This window comes from Phaethon lepturus, unplaced genomic scaffold (genome assembly GCF_000687285.1).
Source record: "Phaethon lepturus isolate BGI_N335 unplaced genomic scaffold, ASM68728v1 scaffold2827, whole genome shotgun sequence".
Lineage (NCBI taxonomy): Eukaryota > Metazoa > Chordata > Aves > Phaethontiformes > Phaethontidae > Phaethon > Phaethon lepturus.
The window spans coordinates 47,923-71,282 of NW_010550935.1; the positions used below are offsets into that span (position 1 = coordinate 47,923).

Here is a 23,360-nt window from a genome sequence, read left to right on the forward strand (position 1 = left end):
GATCCTCAGTTAGGAAACACACATCTTAAAATAAAAATACTCGCAAATATATTTCAGATCTAAGATACTCAATTACATGGTGTATTTAATTTCTTCTCAACGTGAACCAACACCGATGAACACATTTCACTTGTTCTACTGAAATGCTTAAGCTATACAAAGATAATAAAATACTGACATATATAGAGGACTTATTTAGTAATTCATCAATATCAATGTTTAACACCTTCTTAGGAGAGAAATTACTTTTTCCCTGGCATACATATGCACAATTGGTCAACCAGTACTACAATTTGCACATTACAACAATGGAACACTGTTGGTGTTCTTTAATCTACTGCACCATACATGAAATTTCATCATATTCAATATCACCAAGTTTTCCTACACTTGAACATTCACTGAAAATTGAATTGGGGGAGAAATATGATAAAGAGAGATTGCATTTTTTGACATATTTCTAGTGGCAATTATTACCCTGTACCAAAAACTCTAACACTAGGTATTTTTTGGGAATGAAAGGGGGAAGAACTTGAAGACTTCCCCTGCATCTAAGTCTAGAAATGGTTCTTCCCATCAAAACAACACTTTGCAGCTGCCTGCTTCATAATTTAAACTTCAGAGGAAAAAGGTAAAAGTAGAGACATCTAACTGCAGCTGAATTTGCTATGAGTACATAAGTCACATTAGAACTAACTTACAAATTCATGTATCTAGACATCAATGTTGTGGCTGTTCAGGATTGATATTCATAGTCCTGTATATTTCTTTGAGAAACAGCAAGGCAGTGTCTTCAGATCCCCTATGAAGAATTAAAAAAAAAAAAAGTGTTATTGTGGTATGGTCCATATTCCAATTCTTGTAAGCCATACTTCATCCCACTCCAGCTCTAAAAAGTTTGCATAGCCTACTGCCCTAGTTCTTACCTTTCGGGAACATGGCCTTACCACTACCAACTTCCTTTGAACTACAATTCTTCATCAGTTTTGGATTGTTTCTGCTATTAGCCCTAGCCTATACATTTACCTTTTTCTACTGCATTTTTCCCCTACTCTGGCTCCCCTAACTTACTATAGCTGCAGCTTGAAATCCCCTTCTCTATCCATTTCTTTGGTGTTACTCATTTGGCTTAAATCTCAAATAATCTATCGCTTTTTGTCTGTGATGGGTTCCTGAATGTATTCCACCAAGAATATGTTTTACTTGTCAAGGCTTTCTTCCTTTACTTGCACCACTACATCTATTAGCCCAAAGCCAAAACTCAGCCTTGCCAGTTCTATCAGCAATATTCTAATTCTTGTCTCCTAACTGGCTTGCAGTTCCTTGTAAATAAACTATATTAAACTTCCATAGTCTTCCTCTCTTCCTTACCACTAAAAAATAAAGATGTTCTCAAATAATTTAAAGTTTAATATAACTCAAGTGCCATGTTTCCAACTTGGTGTTTTCCCTCCCCTTTTCAAAATCAAAGCTTCAGGCTAACTGAACTTAAATTTTGACATGGACAGACTTAATTTTCTTATTTGTCTATAAAGTATTAATTAAACACACATAAACAATACCAATATAAAAGAGTAACGACGACTGTAAAAAATAAGAAACTTAAACAGGCAAATTTTAACAAAGTTCCAAAGCTGCAGGAGTTGTTAGATAATCATCATAGAATAAGGGTAGAAGAATCATAGAGAAGGATAGCTTCCCGTGCTTTTTTGAAAGAATTAATGTAGGGAGGCACTAGAGATTTAGACAGTCAGAACTGTGATCTTCCAAATGTGAGGAACATCATTTACAGAGCACCAGGACACTGTTAAACGTGCAAGCGAAGGGACTACAGATATCTTCCACAACTGCGCAGAGATATTAGCCACACTTCTTGATGGTGTCCACTATTAAACAAACAAGCGAGCAGAAGGATCAACACGGAAGCGCTGTTCTCTCTAACATACAGAACATTTCATTTCTCTCATATTTGGGTCATTAATCATCGTGCTTATCTTCCTTACTTGAATAACCAAAAAAAAACTATGGTTAGCAAGTTTTTAAAAACCTGGCAATGATCGGCTGCCGCCTTGTGGAAAAGAACTCCCCATTCCTGCAACTCTACCTGCGAAACGGCACTGCCACCACTGGGTCACAGAATGATCAGGGAGCTCTGCCACAGCCCAGCGCTCAGCAGTGCTGGCACACGTCAGCACTGCAGCCTTGATAATCCCTTCTCCAGCAGCCTCCGATCTTTAACAACGTAAGTGATACCGACTTTAATAAGATACTTCAGGTGATCCTTTCAATTCCGTATTTTAAAGTCTGGAAAGATGCCTGCTTCCAAATATTATTAGCTATCGAAATCAAAACCTTCAAAAACAGTGTAGAGCACCACTTGGCTGGCACCTGCTAAACTCAAAACAAGAGGCTAGTATTTTGTATACTGAAAAGACAAAAAAAGTCACACAGACCCAATAGCATTATGCACAGCTCAGCAACTGACATCCCAGCTTGCCTATTATGTATAAAGGTGTGCTGTCGTGTTACCAAATACAGTTTACACATCCTTTGCTCTGCTGTTCCACGTCTTGTATATTTTCATGTGTGCTTAATTTTATGACAGTAATAAAATGCATGCTATGACATACAAAAAAAAGGAAAAAAAACAAGAGCAACTCTATAGTTCAATAGGTCAATAGCTACTGCTATTCCTATAAATGGAATTATATCCTCCTCCACTTGTAGGCACTTAAAAAAAGTAAATCCAAATGCAGCTAAGGCAATGGTATACAGCAGCTCTGACTATATGACACCGAACTCTGCTTCTTGTTCTGTAAATTATTCTGCCTATGAGCAACCATTGCATACAAGTGGTAAATCATAACCATCCATTTATTGGAAGATCCAACATGCCTTTTTTCTTCTTTTCTTCTATTTGTCTTTCATAGCAGAGCATCAATATCCAGCAATTTCATTCCCCATGAAAAGGTAATAAAGTTTTACTACATATTGTAGTCTGAAACAATTCCTTCACGAATAGTTTTATTTGAAAAACTACAGTTGTCAAATTGTCATAGAGCTATCCTTGTTTTGAAAATGACTGTAGCTAAAGGTGTGTGTTTTGAGTGTCAGTGTTCAAGAGAACAGCATGCAATATCTTTGTCTCAAACAGGATGACTGATTGGTTTACTTTGTGCTAACACAGAATTTTATTTTGAAATGAGATTAGCTAATAGTGACATCTAGGTGTGACACCTTGAGACTGACATTCCTGGCCAGTCATATATACTGTTTACCTTAACATTTGAATCATCTCAATTACATAACACTTGAGCATCCAGAGTATAACAAATTTATCTTTACAGTATGCCTGTGTGGGAAGGCAACATCATTCCAAACAAGAGGCCATTTAGGAATTAAGTGATGAGGACCTCGTATCCAACTCAGCAGTGGTCTTTTCCGAACATTTCAAAGATTACAAAGACCCAAAAAACGCAGGTCTCAAGTCACGTTCATACACATCAATCACTGGAACAACTCCTGTTCTGCTAGCTTTATAACTGGTTGTTCCTTTTGCAATATTTAACTTCTCAAATCAGCAGTAGCCTGAAAAATAGATCTGTGTATATAAACCCAGTCATTTTTGTCAACATGTACTTGAAGTGAAACACTGGGACACGATTTTTGACAGAGATCACTTAAAATTTCATTATAAAACACTCAAGACAGGAAACGTGATTCTAGCTGTTATATTGGTCACAGGTAAGTAACAGACAATAGGAGTAAGATAAATGGTAGACATGTCATTACCAACATTTAAAGATATAAAGTTCTATCAGAAAAGCAGTATTTATAGAATCACAAATACTTCCTCTTACCAGTAGCACAAATGACTCTGTAAAGCAAAAAGGTATTCATTGAAGCTTTCTATTGGTTTTTCTTGTAGAACATAATCAATACGACGTCCTCCATTTAGCATTCCAACCTTCACCAAAAAGTCTTCATCTTTTGGAGGGTCTGGACTTTCAGGGATCTTTTCAGCTAAAATTAAAGAGTTTAAGATTTAAACTATTTTCAAGCACAGCCTGCTTGACTATAATCAGGTAGTACCACCCGTTTTCCCAGCTGTAATTTCCAAGTGCCTGCAGTAAGACAATAATAGCAGCCTCAACTGACTAGGATGCCACTGCATAACTCTGAAACCTTACTGGAACTATAGGCTGATTTCTTTCATAACAGTTTAAACAGAGCTTGTTTGAAGAACAGCTCACATAATGTAGTAGCTAAGCAATTTTAAAAACAAACCCCACTGTTTATAAACAGACAAATCCAGACATTCCACAAGCAAATAACCTGAAATAATGCATTTTTACATACCCCTTCCATAAAAGTCAATCACTATCCTTAATTTAAACCAGGAGGTATGTTTTTCCTTTGTAAGTATAGACAAAGTCAGCATTGCTGGACACCGATAATTCACAACTGGGAAGCCCATCTTTGGTATCACTAGGGGTAATATTTATATCCAGCTTAAGTTTATTTTCCTCAACAGCTTTTTTTCCCATTAGAGTACATACTTAAACACTCCTTAGCTCATCCCAAAACTCAGCAAAACACTACTGAAGAGAGTAAGTCTTACCAATAAATATTCATTTGTACTAACTTGCATAAATAATAATATACACAATAAATATTGCGTATAAATATACACATAAGTATAATACACCTAATAAATTATTAAATATAATAAATAAAACACAACTTATTTAGAAACCTACCATACTAAGAGAAAGTTGAAAGGTTATACAAACTCAAGCCTAAAATATCTTTCAATAAAGTTAACTTTTCCTTTCCTAAAAGGCAAAAAAATGTAGCAGTAGATCTTACATTTAACATTAATACTCCAAAAGCACAAAGGTCAGGAAAATCAAATAGCAAGCAGTCACTAGGATGCTCAAGTTTCTACTAATTTGAGATTGACACGAAAACCAACAATGTGTCCACATACCTTCTACCACTTGCTTTTCTTCTTCCTCTTTAATTTGGTTAGCTACTTTCTCCAGTTCTGCTTGTAGCTGAGTTGAAGATGTATGAGCACGTGCAAATTCATTAAGGGTCTGCCATGCACTCTTCAATGAGCTAATAAAACCTTGTTTCAGATCAGATCCCATACGAGACAGAGAGTCTTTCAATTCTAAGGGAAAAAAAAAAAAGAAAAATCACCATAGCAGAAGCATTTAAAATTATAAACTAAAACCAGAATTATGAAACCCTGACCAACAAACATCCCAATTATTAGGAGAAACAGGCCTGCTATGTCATGAACGTGTGTTTCTTGCTTCTCTGTTCCATTTAAAAAGATTAGGGGAAATGCAATTAATACACAGTTGATTTCTCACTGAATGGGTCAAGGAGTTAACACCTACAGGCACATGAAACAGTCCAAAAGCCTCCAAGTCCAGAAGGGTCCACAAAAACAGCTATACCAGCCAATTCCTCAACACCACCACCACCCACAATTACTCCTAACATCCTACACTAAAGGAGAAGTACAGAGGCTAGTCTCAAACTCCAACACAGCAGAAGAGGCCAGAAGAGCTTCCTCTTGCAGAAGAAGTGAATTTGGAGAAGCACTCCCAGACAGCTCTAGCCTGTAATTCTGCTACAGCTCCGTAAGTGTCTCACCAGTAACCAAGCTGCCATTCAATACTGGTGGGAAACTCTGCATGAAGGAGAGCTCTTCACAATAACTGGGTAGAAGTACATGGGTCTGTTAGATCAGGGCTCATGACTATTCCATGGAGCATTCAACTACATCAAGGAAAAACCAGTAAAGAGCAACAGACTGTATTTTTCTCATTTACTACTCACACTTTTTGAGAGCTGTAACATAAAACATTCCTTAACAAATACCTTGCCTAGTCTAGGAAAGCAGACACATTCTAATGTACCATTCTAAAGCATAGATGCTGCAGAATTTCTATACAAGTGCCTGAAGACAGGCTTTTCAGGAGGGCTCTGTGAACTTGTACAGCAGTAATACTGTCAACTGTACAGCAAAACTGACTTTTCTTATTAGGTATGCAAAATTTAAGTACAGCACCTTGGTCTGATGTGTACTCATGAGCAATAAAATCTGGTCCCTGCCCACCAATGGCTACTGAGCCACTTTTTTCCTCAACATTTCCAATACTGAACAGACACTGCTTAAACACTTCATAGTGGTCACTAGGGACAAGGTAAAAATAAACCAGTAAATTTAGTTTCTGTTTCACATTATCTTAGAAGTTAAGGTGAACAAACAATATACAGCAATTTTAAAATGGAACTTTATTAATCAGAAACTCAAATCTGGAGGAATTAAGATTATTACGTCTGAATGCAATTGTCAATGTCCAACAAATGGGGCTGGGAGGAATCCCCTCCGATGTTTAAGGAAAACATGGAGTCAGTTATCCAGGAACATTCATTAGTATCTTAAAATTTTATGATATTCTAATACATCAAATGAGTGAATTAGGAATGAGATCCATATATGAAATAAGTTTCCTTTTTACCCAGATGAAGTCTTTTTCTGCCTTTATGGTGTGGAATAAGAACTGGTTTTAAATCCGTGTCTTCAATGATCATTGGTTCTAACCTGTAAGCTACTGGATCAAGCTGTTAAGAAACAATACAATGACATTTAGTTAACCTCAGAAATTATTCTAATTATCTATTATGATTAATAGAGACCATTTTTTAATTCTGTTCTATTTCAGTTTACAGAAACTCAGTTCATGACTATCTGGTTTAATCTTAAGATTAAGCAGGTTCATTAACTAATCAGGTCTTGTTCTCCTACAGACAGAGATTCTAGGAGAGGAAACACAACAGTGGAAGAACAGCAAAATTTTCTTACACTGATGATTTCTACCAACATGTTTAACAATTAAACAGTGACAAGATGGAACAGAAGAGGACAAATGTACTGCACGAACTGCAAAACCTTTAAGGATTTCTGAATTTCCCAGAATCTGAGCTGGAAACTCAGAAAAGTCCTGTAAACTGCTCAAATACAAACACTTCATAAAAATCTACAAGAGTGGCTTGAAATTGATGAAAGGGGGGGAAAAAAAAAAAAAAGGTTCTTTAAGCTCTGAAAATTAGCAGGTCAAATATTATCAAGCCAACCCATACCTAGAATGCTAGGTATGGAACCCATAGCCAGCTCTACTTCACTTTTGCAGTGAAAGACCAGAAGTATTTGGAATATATCTTTCAGTTGGGTCATTTTTTTAAAAAGAGTCTTTTGGGAAATGTATGTAGGTGATAGGAAGTGTAATGCTCAGAGGTTAAAACTTAGGATTCTGCATTGTTATCATCGGATGTAGTGCTTACTCACTGGATGATAGATATTGAAGAATCCCTTGCAGGTAGGAAGCCTGTAGTTTTCATCAATCTTCTCCACACCTCTCACAGTAAGGAAGACACCAATAGGAGAACCAAGAGCAAAGAAAATATCTGGTTCAAAGTCCAATGCACTGTAAACTACAGAAACCTACCAGACAGAAATCAGATATGTAATCTCTCAGAACTGCCAGCTAGTTAATATAATTGCTTAGCTAGGAAGGAAAAATAAGGTGTGTATTAAATCAACCACATGCTCACAGTACTTCCAAAAGGCTTCAGTTGCACTGCCCCCTTCCATACTAACACTATAGTACCAGTACATTTTAATACTATAATATTAAAATACTGTTCTTAAAAACAACAACAAAAAAAACCAAAACCAAAAACAAAAACCTAAAAAAATCAAAAGTATGAAAAAATAAAAAATATATTTAAAACAGGAAGTCATCAAGGTTTGGTTTTTCAGTTAAGTTTGAGGTAAAATGCATGAATTTAGGCTACCATGTTAAGTGTAAAGTCACAGAGCCATTCACTATCATGTCATTCACATGGTTCTGGAACAGAACCATATTTATAGCTCATTCACTGCTGGAAGAAAAAAATTAATTGCAGTGGCATCCTTGTTATATTAAGTTTTGCTTTTCACTTATCTAACCCACTGTCCCAGTCCTTCCTCCCTCCCTCCAAAGGGTAAAGTTCCATGCAAACGTAACTTTTGTACAACAATCAAGGAAAGTAGCACAAACTCATCAACATTAAAAACAACAAACCCAAGCAAAATGACAGCATTGTTCCAAATGAATCATTTCAATTTATGTAGTCTCACCTGACCAGTTCCAACTTCAAAATACTCATAGTCAATGTTCACAGAAGAAACAGATGCACCAACTGGAAGCTTCCTCTTTGACTGCAGCTGACCAGACTCTGAAGGGGAGACAGACGTAACAGTCTCTTTTGCTTTCTGTGCACCTTCTTCAGTTTGGAGAGTGGCAGCCAGCACTGCTTTCTTTTCTGCTACTGCTTTCTTTTGTTCCTTTTGAGACAAGTTTCAAAACCAAGAAAAAATAGTTTATTTCACAGTTGTCAAAATTCCTTTAATATATCCATGATGTTAACAGGTGTGTTAAAGACCAGAAGTTACTCCACAGCAAGAAAATCAGTTACATTTGCTTAAAAACAACTTATTTCATTCCTGAAAAATGTATTTACCTGCTTGGCTGCTCTGTCTTTTACAAAATTAGCTATTTTCTTTCTTGGTCCAAGAGGTATCCCCATTTCCTTCAGGTCATCAACTGTACACATCAGCTAAAAAAAAAAAAAAAAAACAAAACACACACACATCAAAGCATACTTTATAACTTTTCTAGTAACATACATAATTTCTTACTGGCAATGACTTACAAATTAGACAAGACATTTTATAAAGCTACAGAAATTACAAAAAAATAAAAAGATACATGATATGAAGTGCCTTAACATAATGGGGAATGTGGGGACACATCACATCAAGAAAAAGAGAGAGTTGCATAACTTTTAGTCTTCATGTCATGCATTAATTATCCTACTTTTCAACTGCTTTCATGTCTCACGGTACATGAAAGTCATAAAGAAAAAAACACAACCAAAAAAACTCAAACATAAGCCTCCATATTCTAGCAATCCCCGTAAGTCAAGTGAACATTATTGTACCAGAGACTCCATGTCAATTCGCTCCTTTTCAAATGTGCTTGCATATTCTGACAAACTAAGCATTTCCAGAGTCTTCTGCAAAGTAGGAACATCATCATCTACTTCAGGCTCACAAAGGTCATCACCAGAAGTAGTAATTGAGGAGCCCAGGGAACTGGTATCTTCAGTCATCTTAAAAAAACAGCATAGAAACAGAATCACATCATGTAGCAGTGAAAAGCCGATATGCAGCAAGTAAAAACAAGTTTACTTTCTCTTAAAAACATTATTATCTAAGTTTTGTAAACTGATGCCCATTTTCAGTAAAGCAGGATACAGATTTTCCAGTAATGATAGACTAGCAAAATACATATTTAGAATTATTACAAGAGGCAAAAGGTTTCTTGAGCTTTCCAACACTCAAAAATATTTCCTTTTAATCATCAAACAACTGGTCACTGTTTCTATCCTGAACACAGACGTTCTTTCCCTCTTACGCATCTCCCCCACCATTCAGATACTGTTAAGACCAAGTTAAGTGTCCACAAGGGTCAAAGCTGATGTTCATGGTCAAATCTCATTACTAGCCTACTTGGAACTTGAGAGAGATGCAAATAGTTTGTTCTGAGAATTGACAATATTTGCAAAACTGCACGTTTCTATTAACATGTTAAAATGTATTATCAGAACCCACAATCATGTTTCGGCTAATCAATTCTGAAAACTTAAGAAAAAGTTACTGAAAATATCGGATCTATTTGCCTGGAAAGACTAGCATGCAAATTACCTGTTTATCATGAACAGCCATGTCCTTTACAGTCCCATTAACACCAGAGAACGGTCCAGCATTTTCTGATGAAGCCAAGTCCTTCTGGTTAGACAATATGTCAAACAGAATTAAGGAACCTGAAAACAGGAATTAAAGTTGCCTTGGGAAAAATGTCAAGATTTTCCTGTCCCTAAATCTTAAGCAAGATTTATATGGAATAGTAATAGCAACATATAGATTGATCAAAAAAGATGGCTGAATTAAAACTAAAATACCTACATATTAACTTGAACATGATCACTCTCAGCAAAAAGCAAAATTCCCCCCCAACCTGTGAAATAGCTTTATGTAGTTGCCACAATTAAACTATCTTTTCTTAACCATCTTAGGCTGCTTGCCAAACTGGAAGAAAAGTTCCAGCCCAAACCAGTATGTCATGTCTTTATAACTTTATTCCATGTTCCAAAAAATTACCTTACTTTTACTAAGTGGGTGTTCCAAGATACAGAAGTTACCCACCTATCAAGACATCAGGTAACCTGTCAACTTTTAAACACAAATTAGACACTAAGTCTTCATGAAGGAAACAATGGGTGGTAGCAGGGAGGGAAATGCATGCATCCATGAAGTACTAACCTTCTCTCAAAGCTACTGAGCGGTGTTCAACTTTCAGAATACTGCTGACTAAAAGACAGCCATGCCCTATCAGCAAATTTTAGCCTTATGGTTCATGAAGGTTCCATTTCCCTTAGTGTAGCAATGTTGGTTTTATCCCAAATCGATTCCTTAGATAATTACCTAAACTGTGCCCAGCCACAGAGACTCCTCCTTTGAAGTCTGGGTTGCGACTCATGAAAAGTGCATATAAGCGATTCATTTCCATCCCCACTTTATCCACAATCGTCTGACAGTAGGTGGGGCTGTTGTAAAACAGTATGTCAAGGAGTGTTTCATTGGTGAAGTGCCGCAGGCGTCCAATGCTTGGCAAAGTTATTTTTTTTATGTTCCTAGTAACACAAAGACATTAGAAGCATGAATGCCTTTAAAGAAATGCAGACGAGAACTTTGTTCACTTTTGAAATGACAGGTAGTAGAACTGCAGTGTAAATATGATAGATATGGTTTGTACAGGCATTAAAAACCCCAACATACGCCTTCTGGCCTCACTGCATGTTCGTGTATTAGCGATAGCTGCTGATTGTACATATTTGAGAAACATACATCTCCCTTTTTTCTCTGAAGGATGAAGGGATGCCTGAAATAATCTCTCTTCTGTTCCAACACTGCTCTCATATAGTAACGGAAGTTTTGTGAGCAGATTGGTAGAAGTAGAAGAGAAAAAGAACTCGCATATAAAAACTGAAGGTGAAATTGAAGTAACAGGCAACATAATGCTCTCTTTTTGGATAAAAAGCTTGGTATCACCATCTGCCTGCTGGGAGTTAAGTCAGCTGCAATGGAATCACTACAGAATTGAGACTGCCTGAGTTAGTTAGCATTGCCTGGTTTGATTAACAGAATGAGGATCTTCATTCCTCATGATAATGCAGTGTTTGAATGAGAATAAAAGACTAAGACTCTAGGAAAGCAGTATGACTTGACCAAGCTAGAACAGTCTGGAGAACACCAGCGTGCACTCTAAGCAGTACAGGTTGCTGCCCTCCCAATTTCTACCTCCCCATCTTTGAGCAAAAGAAAACAGCTTGAAATGTCAAGTGGTAGCAAAGGGATAGTCACCAAGAAGTGATTTTAAAATAAGTTTTTAAATGCTGTAACACTCCTACCCAAATATAGATACTTTGTTTAAAAAAATAATCATCTTGGCTCAACTGCCTAATCAGAATTCAGGTACTGCTCTAGGACTGGACAGAGGGCTCAATGTCTTCCTCAGAAAGAAGACACTGACATCTCCTAGGGTGAAGACACTGACATCTCCTACAGCAGAGAAAACTCTCCGCTCTAAATTGTACATACCTGTTGCTGGACAACACACCTCCACGCTCACTACCTCATACTTATCACTATCTCTACACACTCACTCATCGCGTATCAACGCATTAGCCACTTTCATGAAAATGCAGTATTGAAAAGTGTGTGTGTATATATATCCTGTCACTCAGTGTTATGAAAATAAACAGGAGCAAATACTCCACATGCCTTTCCAGCTTTCCCTATACTCATCAAAATGTTAATTAAAAAAAAAAAAAAAATAGTGATTCTCTTTTGTAACCATCATACATTTATTCATCTAGCATTAAGAGCGTATTAACTTCTCTTTTCATCCGCTTTATGAAAACTGTTAAGGTGCAGCTTGTATGAAGTTCACAAAACTAAACAGTATACTCACCTGTCAACACCTGTTGCATCTCCATGCAGAGAACTATGCCAGTGAACTGGCAGGAATTCCACCCTGCTCACTTTACGTTCCTCAAAAGATTTCTTAAAGTGAGTCTGCAACAGCTTCAGAGAAACGGTCCTAAAATCATCAACTGTAAAGAAGAGGAGTAATGAAAATCTGATAGAAGAGGTACTCAAGTAACACACAATTACAAATATTCCTTTCCTCCCCACTCCCAATTTCAGACATGGTCAAAACATAAATGAAGAAAACTGTGAAGTGGAAAATTCTTTGCAAGTATTACTCCTCTAACTATAAGAAAATATATTTTTTTAAACATGGGTTTTCTAGCAGGCTTCTATATATCTCACAATGAATGCATTTTTACTCCATGACCAGACATAGCCTTCTTAATTTACTCAGTTGTGCTGGACTGTATTTTAAAAAAGAAAAAAAACCAAACAAAACCACTCCACACAAACCACACAAAGCAAACACACATACACGCATACCACAAACACACACACACCACCCCCCCACACTCCCAAAAGCCAAACCACTCTGCAAATCTAATATTGAGGACTAATAATAACAGTTAAAGCTGTTGGTCTAATAAAACACAGATTCTGCTTTTGGAAAATAATCTGGAAAAAGTCCTACCAGAAACTGAACTTCTTAACATTAAAGACTTTTTTTTTTTTTTTTTAAAGACATGCTTATCTGAATATGAGACAGAGACCCACGTTTAACCAGTTAATATGACTGCTCATTAAATAAGCAAAAACCTACCGCATTCAACAATGCTTCTAAATCTCAAGTCACATACAGGACCTATGCCATGAACCATAAATACTAGATGGTCTATTTGGGACATTTCTCCTGTAGAAAAAGGAAATAAAAAATTCAGAGTACCAATATGTACTGCAGTGGTGAACTTTAGAGTCAAGTAACCTGAAGATACACTTGCTTTATAAAGCCTATTACATAACACTGTTCAGGATATAACATAGCCCACAGGACTCCTTTGATTAAAAAAAAAAAAAAAACCACAAAACTTCTTTCAAGCAGCTCAGACTAAGGAGCAACTTTAATCTCTAGACCCTAGGCATGAACAGTGCATTGCCGCTCCACCCACTAGGGTCCAACTTTTACACAGAAATGAACTGACTACTCAAGCTGCAGACCCACATATAGTAATCACGTACCATCAGGAATTTCATCATGGTCATCATCAATCCCACGTTTCACTACCCTTGGTCTTGCCTGACCATCTTGAGTGGTGCCCCATTCATCTGGTGTGGCAGAAGGTTGGAACTGAACTATGACCTGAAAAAAAAACATTGTCCAATTATAAACACAAAAAACCCCTCATGAATCATAGTGTTAGTCTGAAAGCACTGCATGGTTTAACGCACTTTTTGTGTGATTGCTTTACCTTGCATCTGAGACTCAACTGCTTTCTTCGGTTAGCACATATGCAAAAAAAAACCCTTAGAAAACCCTAAGGGCTATTCCCTGCGGCAGCAACAGCTTCACTAGAACTAGACTCCAATGCAACACAGATAATCCTCCTTAGTGTGAAAAGCAACCAGATGACTTAAATAGAAGTAACCACTAGCTGAAGAAGCTGGCCTGCTCAGTGATTCTTAACAATTTTAACTCCTCAGACAAGCATTATCAAGTGTGTCTTTCCTAGACTCCAGTATCCACTCTTCCTTAGCAGACTACTGTTTATGTGGGGAAACTGATCACCACCCTTATTTACAGTCACTCTATCACCAGGGAGGGGGGGAGACACGCTTTTCAGGGAAGGACAACAACATTTGAAGTAGCCCAGAAACCCTAGAAATTGAGGAATTCAGTAGCCTGGCTGTTTATAAGACTTACAGGGACTTAGTATAGTCTGAACTCATGAGACAAAGTGGCTTAAGAGCTCCTTCTCCAGGTTTTTACTGGACAGAACTCCTTAACCAGCACTAATAAGTGCTTAAAGTAGAAGCAACTGTGATCCTTTCTGGCCCTTGGATTATTTTATTTATTAATTACTGCATCTGTGATAAGTGAACAATTAATGGCATTAGTCAATGAGGCCGAAGTCCACGTTTTAATCACAAGAGACTTAGCAGAGTATTTACAGCAAATGAGCCTTAGAAGTTATTCTACTTTCTCATGGCCTAGAAACAGTTGCAGTGCAAGATTTCTCATGGCTTAGATAGGCAAACTAATTACCTTATAGTTAGATAAACGCTCTCCTCCACATAGCATCATAGAAGAGTTTGGGTTGGAAGGGACCCTTAAAGGCCATCTAGTCCAACCTCCCCTGCAATGAGCAGGAACATCTTCCACTAGGGCAGGTTGCTCAGAGCCCCGTCCAACCTGATCTGGAATGTTTCCAGGGATGGGGCATCCACCACCTCTCTGGGCAACCCGCGCCAGTGTTTCACCACCCTCAGTGTGAAAAATTTCTTCCTTATATCTAGTCTAAATCTACCCTCTTTTAGTTTAAAACCATTACCCCTTGACCTATCACTACAGGCTCTGCTAAAAAGTCTGCCCTCATCTTTCTTCTAAGCCTTCTTTAAGTACTGGAAAGTTGCAATAAGGTGTCCCAAGACCTTCTCTTCTCCAGGCTCAACAGCCCCAACTCTCTCAGCCTGTCCTCACAGGAGAGGGGTCCCATCCCTCGGATCATTTTTGTGACCTCCTCTGGATCTGCTCCAACAGGTCCATGTCTTTCCTGTGCTGAGGGCTCCAGAGCTGGACGCAGGACTCCAGACGGGGTCTCACCAGAGCAGAGGGGCAGAATCCCTTCCCTTGCCCTGCTGGCCACGCTGCTTTGGATGCAGCCCAGGAGATGGTTGGCCTTCTGGGCTGTGAGCGCACATTGCCAGCTCAGGTCCAGCTTTTCATCCACCAGCATCCCCAAGTCCTTCTCCATGGGGCTGCTCTCAATCCCTTGATCCCCCAGCCTGTACTGACACAGAGGGTTGCCCCAACCCAGATGCAGGACCCTGCACTTGGCCTTGTTGAACCTCATGGCGTTCACATAGGCCCATTCCTTGAGCTTGTCCAGGTCCCTCTGGATGTCATCTGGATGAAAGCTTTTAGTTTAAATTACCTTCTATTTGGTACAGACCAAGGTTAAACTAACTCAGATTGCCTCCTGTTTGCTGCTAGTTACGCTTAGCCAAAACATGTACTGTGTAAACCCTTATTCTTCTTAGGTTTCAGAAAGCATTGTCTTTTAATCACATGACAGCATATCAAAGCAAGCAGGAGTTCAGCTTCTATAAACTTTATCATCTTTAACACATATCCAAAACAATCAACAAGTACATTTCAAGCAAGACTAAGACTGCATTCAATTTATGCTTCTATCCATCTGCTCATTCACCCCAAATGAATTATGTGAGAACCAATCACCAGAATCTATTACCTTAGGATTATGCATAACAATCGTTTCCCCATTTGGGAATTCAAGTCGCCGATGCCATTGATTTGTAGTTACAGCCCTTTTATATTCTGCCTGAAACAGTAAACAAGTTAGATTAAAATCAGTATGCCTTTTCAGACAAACTGTTTTTTGGCCTTATGCATCACCTGTAATATTAAGGTTATAATTTACATAGCTTTATTTATACAAAGAAGTGTCATATCAAGTACTACACAAGTTGATTTTAAGTCACAGCAGTGCACTATGAGCAACGTGGCCTTCCAGCCACTCCCCTTTCCAGGATTTGCTTACTGATGTTCCAGAAAGGGCATTCTGGAAATCGTTTGAATGAGACACAAAGTATTTCTAAGGTCATAAATACAAAGAACTGTCAAATTCTTTGTGAAGTTTCAATAAAGATAATACTAACCTCTAGCTTATCACTAAAATCTTCAGTGTAAGGAATAAACCGGCTATCCTTGTCTCCCTTATAAAACCACATGCATCGTCTCACTTCAGAAGGCTCTTCTTCCCAGTAAACAGCTTTCCTCATTCTGTCATACAGGTATACATCATAGCGTCCCCCGTCAGTGCTCAGAACCACACTTTCAGGATCAGGCTGGACTGTGACACAGAAGTCACACTCTGTTAGTATTGTACACTAACACATACAATCTTTTTTCTCTTTCGCCCTAGCCCTAATAAATTCTGTGATGAATATTAAGCCATAACTAATAGATAGTTATGCTATGGAAGAGAAGCTTGATAATACCAGGCGACCATTGTGTTGCTCCTAAAATGCTTCTATATGCTCTGTACACAACAAAAAACCTTTGAACAACTCCCAAATATGAACAATTATTCCAGAACTGACAGAGTTTAACAAAACGGCAAACCAAGACACAGGTAACTAGGAGTTCTATGTGAAAATGCAATACCCACTGGGGATGTACATCTTAATACTGACAGCATCAAGCAACAGATAATGCAAGTGAATAAATTAAGTGGCACAAATACATTTTCGAGATACGTATGAACGTTACTTATTACTGCCATATGACTCTTTCATATGGAAGTGGCATTACTCTAATATCTTCCTTCTAGTCCTCCTGTTGGCCTCTGAATAAGATATGATTAAGATTTTCACAGCTTACCAGAATTATAGACTTCCTCTAGCTTTGCAGAATCCAGAATGCTGAATGGCATCCATATTTGCTTGTCCTCCACCTCCTTACAGTAGAACCAGTGTGGCTGAACCGGCTCATATTGGTTCTGCAGCAAAACAGGAGGTGCCTGGACCAGTGGACCTGCAGGCCTGGGAGCTCGGAGCTGTGTCTGAGACTGTGGAAACTGAAAATACACACTGGTTCATCACCTCAATCTCACATAGTTTTTACAGAACTGATCTATACTTTGCTACAGAGAATACTCTGAGCCTTTATTTCTAACATTTCTTCCCCCCCCCCCGAAGATTATCTTTCATTCTAAAAATTTTATAGATAAATTGTCCACTTTAATATGTTTTCAGAAAGTTACACTGGGAATTTCATTCCCACAAATACTGTTAAAAACTGTTATGGTCTAGCACCTTGGTTACCTAAAACCAGTACGATTTAAAATATTCAAAACTTATGCTGAGCTTATTTCTTACAGCCACCAAGTTTGACATGAAAACAAAACTGTATTCTCATTATTCATTTATACATAACTACATTTTTGCATAAAGATCATCAATTTTAACAAGTGCTCACCTCAGTAACAGCTCTCGTCCTGTAAAGTGATCAGGGTAGATTTCAAACTTAAATGTAGCCTCAGCGATGCAAGAAAAGTAACTGATTTTGAAAGGGACTATAGTCCACATAAAGTTGACTTCATACAAATACTGCACAGATCCCAGTTAGTACAACTAAAAGCAAGATGTCAGCACTAACAACTGTTTTAACTGATGCATTAAAAAAAAACAAACAAAAAACCAAAAACAACTAATATGTTGTACAATATATAAAAATCAAGCAATCAGAAGTTCTGGAATTCTTTAACACTTCAGATTGTTCAGGTTCTACTGCCTTTGTTATGTTTTTTGTCATTATATAATCTTTCTACTCTTTATTCACAACAGCAGCAATATAGCAATAGCTCAGGCAAAATAAAAACAATTTTTGTTGTTTTCAAAGAAAACTTGTCAGGTTATTACTAATCCATTTACATTATTTTAATAATGCTGCTGTGAAGGTAAAAAAGAATGGAGATTAATACTTTACATCACACAAAATCCTAAACCAATATGTTTCAAAAGGTTCGCTGACAATCTATGTGACTTGGATCATAATTTCAAAAAGTGCTGGCTTCACCAGCAAAACCAGCTTGAAAAGAGATTTTTGTAGCCTGTATCTTGCAAATGGCTGAATGACCTGATTTACAGCAGAGGCAGAAACAATGCAGCAGCACAGCTGAAATGGCAGCAAACTCAGTAACAGCCAGAAAAGAGCAACAGAACTAAACAACCTGGCTGTTTCTGACAAGAGAGACCCATGTAGCTACAGGGTATGCTCATTTCAAACATCACAAAGTTTTCCCAAAGCAACAGTTCCAGGCTAGTTCTAGTGAAAAGATTTTGCTATCAGAAACAGTTCAAGACTTTTTCTGGGTTTTCTGAGGGAAAAGAAAAATCTTCAGAAGATAAAATATGCAATTCAAAGTGGAAACTGACTTAAATTATTTCATTCTGGTACCAGGACATCAGGAATGGTTTATATACCTGTGTCAATGACCCTGGAGGTGTCTGATACATCTGGAGAGGTGGTACAGAGGATGGTGAGTGAGCAGGTGCGTGACTCTGTTGCAGCTGCGGCGGAGTAAGGTATGGGTTAGCTCTGCTGCTCAGGGTGGTGTGCCGATAAGGGTTATACCCCTGCTGAGACGTTCCTTGGGGAAAAGTAGATGCATTTGCAGGCGGGGGACAGCTCTGCTGAGGAGTCTGATAAGCTGTGTTTGCCACCTGTGAAGTAGGTGGTGCACTGTAAGAAGATTGTGACTTGGGAACATGTGGTGAAAAGGCATTTTGCCCATCCTGTGACCCAGACACATGTGGAAGTGAAGTTGGAGGCCTGGAGAAGGCTGGTGCTCCAACAGGTGGTGCAACAGTTGTTAAGGGTGGCTGCCCAATACTTCCAAATGGGTCACTGCTACTAGGTACTTGAGAGAAATAGTTGAAAGTCTGTGGTGGATTGGGGCTGGCAGAAGTCTGACCCAAGAAGCTGTCCTCTTCACCAACATCTGCAGAATCATCTGCAAAAACAAAAAGATCACTAGAGATATTATGAGGGGTTCAAACCACTTAGCGTATATAGTCAAAATATTCTGTAACGTTATCAAATATTTCCAAAACTCTGTTGGTCCCCATAAAGCTAAAAGCATTACAGAGCTTACACACCCTCAATGATTAAATACACCATAAAATGAAAAAAAGATACCAAGTCTTCAAGAACATTTAAGATGCACCATAAAAGTGACTCAGTGTACACAGACAAAGCAACAAAAATTGAAAATCTGAAATAAGAGACCGAAGTCAGGGCCTTCCCAAGACAACTTGGCAAAGATCCCTGCTTCCAGGGCACTAAAATCCCTTCCAATTTCCCATATGCCCACCAAATGCAGGAGCAGCCTTGGTTCATATCCTTTCACCCTGAAAACAGTTACCAAGCATAGGACTTTATGCTCTAGTTTTTAGAATTCCAAGATCAAATTCAAAAGTAGAGCCTAAGGACATTCCCAAAGAGACCAAACCTACTGGTTAAGCAATCCATTCTCAGCTGCTTCTTCAGCAAGGTTTCCCATTTAACTTGCAAGGTGGTCACGACTAATCACTCCAAGTCACTTGATGAGCAAGACTTACTCCAGTTCTCTCTAAAAATCCTACTCTAGACTGGCACAAGAACTAAATCTCCAGCACAGAAAAATAAGTCCCCATTCTGCATAATTGCAGGAGAGGGCTTAAAAAGATGCAAAGCCATGACTGCCCTTTCTCGTTAGAAAAATACATAAACCAGGTCCTGGTCAATCCCAGTTTTCTGCTTGGCAATGATCTAGTAACAAGTAGGGAAAAAAGTGGTTTGACATTATCATAGGTCTCACAGCAAGCTCAGTTAAACCTGCGAGCGTCTGCGCATCATTGTCTGCCTGTTGAGAGAAGAGCACCTTGCAAGCAGTCAATGCAATCTACAGAAGTCGTAAGAGCATTGCCATCTGCTCTGGCAATCAAACAATCCCCAGCTGTGGGGAAGAAACCACAGGGCTATCACTGCTTCTCTGCTACTCAGTCCCCAGCCAAAGAACAAATGTCTTTATCCACAGCTGACATAACTGTAATATAGAGTATCAAGGGAGCACAGGGGAATCCACAGAGAAGCCTCTCTAGGAAGCTGCTATTTTAATTAATTAATCATAAAAGCAGCAGCTGCCGTGACTAAAAGGACTATTTTAACCAGCTTTTATATAGTAGTCTTTTCAGACGATGTCAATTTGAGGCAAGCATCACCTGCATTTATCAATTTCTCTTACTTTCACCTATAGAATTTCATTCCACTTTTAATAAACAAAACCCAAAACCTACGTATGTGAACCATCGTGTGAAGAATACTAAAACCATTTATAAGCAATGACCACTATAAAGTCAGGCCTATGGATTGTCTCCCAACTACAAGCAGAATAGCCATTTATACTAAATAAAACGTCTCAATTGCTAAACAATAAAATTATTCTTCCTTTCACATTTCATAAACATTATGGAATAGAGAGAAGCATACTGCATACCACACTGTCAATTCTCTGCTTTCCAAAATAACTGGTAGCAGAACAGGTTATTTACCTCACCAGGTCAGATCACGATAAACATGTAGCAATATCACAAAGAGTTTTCAGGTTTGTGCCCATTCACAAAACACCTATTATTCTCCAATAGAGAATAATTCTCCAATAGTATTCTCCAACGTAGGTTTTGGAGATTTTAGTCTAACTGTATCTTTCCTTGCAAAAATAGGTTGACAAAGTTCTGCCAGAACAAAAATTATACTTATATGTATGTGTATAAAGGCTCTACAGAAGGATCTGGACAGGCTGGATCAATGGGCCAAGGCCAGCTGCCAGGTCCTGCACTTGGATCCCAACAACCCCATGCAATGCTACAGGCTTGGGGAGGAGTGGCTGGAGAGCTGCCCAGCGGAAAAGGACCTGGGGGTGCTGGTTGACAGCTGGCGGAATATGAGCCAGCAGTGTGCCCAGGTGGCCAAGAAGGCCAACAGCGTCCTGGCCTGTATCAGCACTAGTGTGGCCAGCAGGACTAAGGAAGTGATTGTGCCCCTGTACTCGGCACTGGTGAGGCTGCACCTCGAATAGTGCGTTCAGTTTTGGGCCCCTCTCTACAAGACCGACCCTTTCAGTGCTGGAGCGTGTCCAGAGAAGGGCAACGAAGCTGGTGAGGGGTCTGAAGAACAAGTCTTATGAGAAGCGGCTGAGGAACTGGGGTTGTTAAGTCTGGAGAAGAGGAGGCTGAGGGGAGACCTTATCGCTCTCTACAACTACCTGAAAGGAGGGTGTAGCAAGGTGGATGTTGGTCTCTTCTCCCAAGTAACTAGCCATAGGACAAGAGGAAATGGCCTCAAGTTGTGCCAGGGGAGGTTCAGATTGGATATGAAGAAAAATTTCTTCACTGAAAGGGTTGTCAATCACTGGAACAGGCTGGTCAGGGAAGTGGCTGAGTCGCCATCCCTGGAGCTATTTAAAAGACATGCAGACGTGGCGCTTAGGGACATCGTTTAGTGGTGGACTTGGCAGTACTAGGTTAATGGTTGGACTTTATGATCTTAAAGGTCTTTTCCAACCTAAATGATTCTATGATTTTATATATGCACACATACAGCTTTCCAACACATTACTTTCTACTTTGCCTCTTCGTAATTTTGCAAAAACTACATTGGAAAATAAGACCAGACTGGCAGAAAAATAAGCACTTCATACGAATTTAAAAATTTCCTATGAGCATACAGCTTTGACATACAAGGGCAGTATTCTTCCCACATACAAAACAGTCTTTCTTCAACAGTGACTGTGTGGCAACCTCCTGTATATCCCTCCCTATATAAGGTGGTACCTTGTCGTTCACAGATTGTCATCTGACCATCACTGGTGACATTAGTCCACTTCCTCACTGGGAACACTCTTCTCTATCTACTGTAAGTATATTGGTTACTTCACCCATACCTGAGACAGAGAACATATCTTCTATCATCAAATTGCGAAGCACGAAACACTACTCACTCTTGGAGATACAGCAAATTTATGACTGCACACACCTTCCTAACACTGGCTGTCAGATAGAGGTCAATAAATTCCTGAGACCAATTCCTGTTACATTTTACACAACTCAAGGGTTCAAACTCAAGGGCTTGTTCTTTCCTGCTTCAAACTATGATTCAAGATGCAAACTGCTCTACACAGCCAGGTCCCTAGGACACCCGAAAAAGGCTGAATGCAAGGGATCAGAGGAGTAGAACATTTAATGGGACGTGGGCCTTACTTGGACAGACATGGAATGTGGAACAACCTCTGGCATTGAAATTCACTCCAATTGCAAAACTATGAAATCTTCACCCTATCAAATTTTAAGTGAGATGAAGAGTATATGATTTATCACATTTTATTAATGAAATCCCACAATCAGATTTTCTCCCTGGAGATCTTTAAAGTCTTCAGGAAGTTGCCACATGAGAGTCATCTGTGCATGGCCAGACTAGCACTTAAATATTACTTTTTTTTTAATGAAAAACAATGTGTATTAGCAAGAAATAAAAACCATAGGGATTGCACAATTTGAAGCAGTAAGTGTATCCGCTACCTAGATTCCTCATATAAGCAGGAATAATATTATAATGCTTTTATTCATTCCATCCAAAACTATGTACTCAATCTAAAAAAAATGCTTCAAAGCCATACTTGACAAGCCTTTTTTTAAATATTCAGGGATGTACTGCATTTATTTCTGGATATATTAGTATTTATTTTATCTAAGATACAAGAGCATTGAAAACAAGTCTTGGATTTTGGATTCAACACATACCAATGCAGTAAAATTTAAAATATCTGATTTCTAGATGCATTTCTACTGTTTAGGGCTTTAGTCTCAGACTGAACAAACTCCCAGAAAATCCATGCCTTTATCTGAAACTGTTTAAGCATTAGATTGCACACGCACGTGTTCGGAACACCATTACGGCTTTAGAAGGAAAGAATATAAACTACATTTAAGGTACCTGCTTAACATGCTATTTTCACACAGAGAACATAGAAGATAGCGGAGCAGGTTAAAAAAGGTGAAAAGACCAAGTACACCCCTGAACGGAAGTACTGACAACTTTTAACTGACGAAACAAATACGCTCATCAATGAGCTGAAAACACGACAATCATCCTCTCTCCTTAGACACAGAACTAAAAACCAAACACATCGGCATTAAGCACACGCAAGAAAGCCGAACATACACATCTCGAGCAGCTTGTCTTTCCTGAAGCATTAACGCCCGACAGCTGGCAGGGACACCCAGCTCAGAGCGCCTTACGGGGAGAAGATTAAGGTCTAACCGACACGCAGCGCGCCCAGACGCTGACCAGGCCCGCAGCGCCCTTTGGCAGGCCCCGGCTCGGTCCCTCAGGGCTCCCACCGACCCCACAGCCCGTTACCCGGCGGCGCAGAGGGGTTCAGCGGGAGCCCGGTGGGGCAGAGCC

At 38.9% G+C, this 23,360-nt stretch overlaps 1 protein-coding gene across 1 annotated transcript; it reads right to left on the bottom strand.

Moving 5' to 3' along the window:
• Nucleotides 1-720: 720 nt before the first annotated feature.
• On the bottom strand, nucleotides 721-18,870 carry SEC23IP (SEC23 interacting protein; the record flags this gene model as incomplete). The annotated part of the gene is made up of 17 exons (XM_010290679.1): nucleotides 721-802; nucleotides 3,861-4,023; nucleotides 4,991-5,176; nucleotides 6,540-6,642; nucleotides 7,367-7,522; nucleotides 8,201-8,407; nucleotides 8,584-8,679; nucleotides 9,064-9,234; nucleotides 9,830-9,948; nucleotides 10,610-10,818; nucleotides 12,159-12,300; nucleotides 12,939-13,028; nucleotides 13,355-13,475; nucleotides 15,586-15,675; nucleotides 16,013-16,206; nucleotides 16,737-16,932; nucleotides 18,341-18,870. Coding segments are annotated over 17 exons (2,855 nt in total), but the record flags the coding sequence as incomplete, so codon positions are not given.
• Nucleotides 18,871-23,360: the final 4,490 nt, after the last annotated feature.